The sequence below is a fragment of the Mobula birostris genome, chromosome 8, assembly GCF_030028105.1.
Source record: "Mobula birostris isolate sMobBir1 chromosome 8, sMobBir1.hap1, whole genome shotgun sequence".
NCBI lineage: Eukaryota > Metazoa > Chordata > Chondrichthyes > Myliobatiformes > Myliobatidae > Mobula > Mobula birostris.
Window position 1 is genome coordinate 146,122,892 of NC_092377.1, and position 6,170 is coordinate 146,129,061.

The 6,170-nt window shown below is 43.5% G+C and overlaps 1 protein-coding gene across 1 annotated transcript; it reads right to left on the reverse strand.

Annotated features, from left to right (window-relative positions):
• Positions 1 to 550: 550 nt before the first annotated feature.
• Positions 551 to 2,938, reverse strand: LOC140201807 (beta-1 adrenergic receptor-like). Its single transcript, XM_072266496.1, has one exon. It carries the CDS (start codon positions 2,757 to 2,759, stop codon positions 1,569 to 1,571), a length of 1,191 nt encoding a protein of 396 aa, XP_072122597.1. The 5' UTR covers positions 2,760 to 2,938; the 3' UTR covers positions 551 to 1,568.
• Between the last annotated feature and the right edge of the window lie 3,232 nt (positions 2,939 to 6,170).

Below are 6,170 nucleotides of genomic sequence, written 5' to 3' on the forward strand. Positions count from 1 at the left end.
GAGTTTTCGCTGCAGTGGTGAAGTTTAAGATCAGTTCTCAGAGCGCTTTTCGCGGCAACGAAAAGTTTTTAAATATAAAATTGGTAAATATTATTTTTTGTTTTTCAGACTAATAACGAAAATTTGAGTTTGAATGCTGATAACAGTCAAGGAGAATTAGAATTAATAGTTGTAGACCATCTGGTTGAAACCTGAACTTTTTACACTTGATAATTGCGACAGAATTAAAGCTTAGAGAAGGGGTTTTTTTATAGATATGTGGAGATATAAATGGTATAATGAGCCTATAAAATCAGGTACACAGACTGACGGCCTACTGTTATATAATAACTTCCCATTCCGTAAATCTTCCATCGGCCACGTTGGTTTTAAACTCGAGTTATGAAGCCAATTCCATTCGGGCATTGCTAACTTAATCACAGTAATTTTTTTAATCATTTCAGCTCCCCCAAAATGGACAATTCGGATTCGTCGAAACATTATTCACCCACCCTGCAGCAAAAGAATAAAGAATGTACCTCTAAGGTACTTACGAGGCGGGTGACATATGTACAAGACAGGCTTTAATGTAAAAATAAGTTTAATAGCATGTGAATTGTAAGTGTACCGTTACTGTTAAAAATTAAATGAATATCATGGCATTTTCTACAATTTTTTCAGTTTAAAATTTCACGTATACCCATATAATATTGTATTATCTCTATTTTTTCCCAATACAACATTTAAATTCAAATTCTGCAATAATATAAGCTGGAACAAAAATAAGTCAAGATCGAGCTTCCGGCAGCTAGCCATCGTTAATTTATTTCAATTCAACCATCCTTATATTTTCCTTCCCAACTCTCGGCCCCAGACCTTCCTTGCAACCAAGAAAAGGTCGCCCTAACACGGTTAACGAGCTTTTGTTTTAAAAATAATATTTAAAAGGTCGTTGTCTGATTTCAGCTGGGCTCTTAGATAGCCTCGGGGCAGTAGGATTTCCTTACATGGAAATAAACAAAGATTTGACATTTTACTGTTCACAATTGTGCAAAAAATGCTCTTGCAGTCCATTCCATAAGTGTAATCATATTGACAGTTCCGACTGACTGAAGAAGAAATCTCAGGAAACACAATTTATCACCACACAGCGCATCTGTAGACAGAACACATTGCAGAAGGAGCCTGAGGTACAGTATTATGCTCGTCTTCAAAGGTCACCAAAATCTTGTGATACAACTGCCCATAGCATAGTCCTCTATTCACTGTTCGAACATTCTGCAATATTTCACTGGGAATTCTTCCCCCATTTCCTGTGGTGCCCTTGACTTTTCAGAGATTATTTGCCGAAGAAGTGTTATCACCACCCCTCAGACCCCGCGAAAACAACTGAACTGTCAGTGAATTTCCGGCTACAAGGCACTAGCAACCTAATGGCTGGAAAGTTAAGCAGTAATAATCTGACCTTGTTTATTGTGCTTTGGAAAAAATGGGAATAGACCACGAATGTCAGCTTTCACCACGGGAATGTTATTGAGGTACGGAACAAAGGGGCCGGAATTTTCCTTTGATCTTCGTCTCCCTACTGGTCATAGCACCGATTCCAAGGTGTATTGGGTATCACCATTCACTTGGTGGGATGTTGCCTTCGTCTTATCGCTCCTGGTGCTAGACCAGCTGCTGCTAGAGTTCTCAGGGGGCTCCTCGACGCCGGGAGACGGCTGGGTGGATGGTGGCCTCCCAAGAGCGCACGGGCAGTAAGTGTTGCAATCTTGGAGCCCGGGGTATTCAGCTGTCCCGCGGAGACATAATATCTTCTTGAAGGCTCTTCTGAAGTCAGAGCTCCGGCAGTAAATAAAGGGGTTAAAGCCAGAGTTCACATACCCCAGCCAGTTAAAGAAGAGAAAGAGTGCCCTCGGAATTCCGTTCCTGGATACAACTTGCACGATGTTGGCCAGGAAAAAAGGCAACCAACAGAGTGTGAAGGTCCCCATGATGATCCCTAGCGTCTTAAGAGCTTTGTGATCTTTAAGAGCCAGCAGCTTAGAAGGTCTCCTCTTGCTGGCCTTGTTTTGCTGTTGACTGTCGCCTATTCTCGGTTTGTTCCTCTCCATCTTCTTCATCTGTTTCTTGGCCTCGCTGAAGACTTTGGAGTACAGTAAGATCATGACCAGCAGCGGGATGTAGAAAGAGATGGTGGAGGACAGGATGGCGTAAGGCCAGTTGGTCACAAAGTCACAGCAGGTGGGCTCTCTGTAACACTCCTGGGCTGCTGGATCGGAGTCCTCCCACCAGCGATTCATGATGGGCAGGAAGGAGATTAGAGCCGAAATAGCCCAGACCAGACACACAATAGCCCTGGCCCGGGCTTTGGTAAGCAGGCTCATGTACCTCAAGGGTGAGGTAATGGCGATGTACCTGTCGATGGCAATTACGCAAAGGGTCTCAATACTGGCCGTGACGCACAACACGTCCACAGAGGTCCACAATTCGCAGAAAGGAGAGTCCAAGAGCCACTTGTTAGTCACCACGATGGTGGCCCCCAGTGGAACCACGAAAATGCCCATGATCAGGTCCGCACATGCCAATGAGGTAATGAAGACATTAGTAAGGGTTTGAAGCCGCGGGTTCTTGGCGATGGCCAGAATGACCAGCAAGTTGCCCACCACGATGATAAGGATGATCACGGTGAAGACTGTGGCCAGAGCCCACTGCTTGGACCATGACAACTCTTCACTGGGGTTCTGCGCCGTGTCATTCAGAGCTGGGGACCCTTCCATGCCGTGGTTAAAAGATGCCGCTGAAATCCTTCACATTCTGGAGGCCGGCGCCAGGCTGAGATCATCTTCTTCTGTCGCTGTCTGTGTGTGCGTGTCTCTCTCTCTCTCTCTCTCTCTCTTGCTTCCTCTCGCTCTCACTCTCTCTCTCTCTTTCTTTCCGTCACTCAATCGATAGGTTTAAAGCCAGATTCTGAATATCCTTACGTCACCACACTAATAACAAATCATATTCGCCTCTCATCAGATGAGGGGCGGTGCTCTCCCTTAACGCTTTCGGCGTCTCTTAGTCGAACTGGTTGTATCTCGGACGTGCGGAAGTTTTATTTAAATGACAGTTCCCAAATTGTATCAGAGGCCATCGGGGAGCGCTGCAGCAATGTTTTCAGATGCGTGTGTGGCTGCCATGTACTTACTGTGTACACGTCTGTATATTCGTCAACAGCGTAACACTTCTATCATCACATTTCTCTGTCTCGGGACTTCTTCACGGCCAGCTTGGGATATTTGAAGTGACCTCAACCATTGTAGGAACTCGGTCTACGAACAGCAAACTTCCCCAAACAGCTTTTAACGGAGTCTGAGTGCTGATCAAATAGGGTCGTAACTTACCTCATCAAATCTACATCTTCAACAGTGATACATTCCCTCAGTACTGCGCTGCAGATCCAGTCAGGATTTTGTGCGTGACGGGACAGGGGTGCTGAGTCTCATCGGCTTCAGACTGAAGGAGTGTTACATAGTAGCGCACAGGTGTGCGTGTGTGTGTGTGTGTGTGTGTGTGTGTGTGTGTTATGTGTGTACAATATACTTGCCTTATTTTTCTGTACATTACATTTACGTGTAAAAGTCCTGCTTTATGAGGCAGTCGGTGTTTCTGTGTGCTCGCCATTGTTCTGGCGAACTGCGAAGATAAAAACAATCGAGGAGGATTGTCACTAAACCTCTCGGCCGCCCAGCCCTTTCTGCCGACCTTTTACTGTACTCAGGTATGCGTTGTCCCCGTGAAGAAAACTCTACCTAAGAGCGGAAATAATAACATGCACCAGGTCCAAATTTGAAGCCATGTCGCCAGTGTAAATTTTATTTAATAACGGGGCTGGTGGATCTCACGAAATATGAATCGCAGCATTATTAAACAAACCCAAACAAAGAAACGAAACTATTTTTAAAACTGCCGTCATCAAAACAAGTCAGTGATACTCTTGAGCCAAATTTAAAGTTAACTGCTTGTGATCAGAGATGCACAATAAACTGCTTTTCCCAGTGACTGCCTCGTCCCGTAACAGTCGGCTCCATAGGAAATGCTCATCCCTTTTTCTCACAAAGCCCGAAATCAGTGGGAGACGAGCTATTAACATAAAACAGAAAATCTACAGCACAATACAGGCCCTTCGTAACAAAAAGCTGTGCCGAGCATGTCTTTACCTTAGAACTACCTAGGCTTACCCATAGCCCTCTATTTTTCTAAACTCCTTGTATTAATCCAGGAGTCTCTTAAAAGACCCCATCGTTAGAGTGAACTGGGAAAATTAGTTTTGACCAAGGAATGCTGGGTTCTAGAACTCTCCGTGAAGTGCCAAAATTTTTCATCGAAAACCGATCGGCTGAGCACTTGCGGTATAACGAAAAATAAGTTCTGCCGAAGGATTTCGGACCGAAACGTCGACTGTAATTTGTTCCATAGATGCTGCCTGGCCTGCTGAGTTCCTCCAGCATTTTGTGTATGTTGCTCGGAGTTCCAGCATCTGCAGATTTTGTCTTGATAGCGAAATATAAATTTAAATATGTTGTGGGAAAATTCTAAGGGGCAGAGATTTTGTAGATTGGATGAATGTCCTTCCATGACAAAGGATTTAGAATATACAGTACATCCGTTCACCATCAGATTTCAGAACAGACAATGAATCAACCAATCACCACTAACTCGCTAGTTTGCCCTGTTTTTGCATTACTTATTTAATTAAACCTGACTGATTCCGATTCTGATAGAGTTAAGAAAAGTGTTAGGAGATGTAGAGGGTATCTGAGGAAGTTATTTTTTAACCCAAGAGGGCGGTGGAGACAGATGCGTTCACAGCATTGAAACAAAAATCGAGACCAGCACTTGAATAGCAAGTCCTGGTGAATGGGATGAGACTAGTACTTTGATGGCCGGCTAGCACATGATAGTCGAAAGGGCCTATTTCTTTGCTGTTTGATTCTAAATGGGATTTCTTTAAAGACATTTTTTTCACGTGTGTGATGAACTGATTGGTCACCTTTTATATTTCCAAAAATTCAATCAAAAGAATGGTAGGTGTTATAAACTATGAATGAGACCGGAAAAAAGTCAATTAATCTCTCAGTTAAATGATTTTATTGTAGTCTCCATAATTGTGAATGGGGGTGATTTACCTTAATCCCAATTCGTTTTAATGCGTGCATTATACTAGTTTTGATTTGGACTCTGGGCACCTGAGTACTGTGGCAGTTAGCTCAGGGCGTCGGAGTTCGGAGTTCAATTGCGGCGCCGTTTGCAAGGCATCTCTGTACCTTCTCCTCCAGGGATGTACGGGTTTTCCCCGGGCGCTCTGGTTTCCGCCCACAGTACAAAGAACTACTGTACTGGGTAGGTTAATTGGTCACTGATTACTGTCCCGTGATTAGATTAGGGTTAAATCGGGGTATCGGGGATCTCTGTGGCGGCGCGGCTCGAAGGGCCGCTGTTTCGCTAAAGAAGTAAGTGAATAGATAGACAGATAATACACAGGTTGGTGGCTCTATAGCTTTATGCTGCGTTTGATGTAATGTCTGCCACCGAATGAAATGGGGAATCAGTTACCCGAGAAATGCTATCCGGCCCTGCACAGCACATCTTCTGCAAGGAGAACCCCTCCACCAACTTCACTGAAATAGCTGACCCCCGTAGTCTGTGCGGACAATTCGGATTCAACACTTCTGACACGGCGCAAAGACCCAACTGACTGTTATGCAAATTATCGAATTGTACTATTAATGATCGTTGCACACGTCAGTCTGTAAGATGAAGCATTTTCGTCAGATCTGTATATTAACCGTTTCATAAAGGTGCATGTTATTTCTTTTCTAGACCTGTTCAAGGCCATATATTCTAATTAGTGTTGTAAATTCTCCTGTGCTTGAAACATCAATTCATTTTCTATACTCTACAGGAAGGCAAATGCAAATGCAATGAAAGGCCGAGAATATAAAAGTATGGATGTAATGCTAAGGCTTTATAAGACCACATTTGGAGTATGGTGAGCAATTTTGGACTCCTTATCTTTAAAAATATCAAAGTTCAATGTAAGTTTTATTATCAAAGTACATATACTGTACGTCACCATATACAACCCTGAGATTTGTTTTCTTGTGGGCATACTCAGCAAATCTATAGAATAACAGGATCAATTA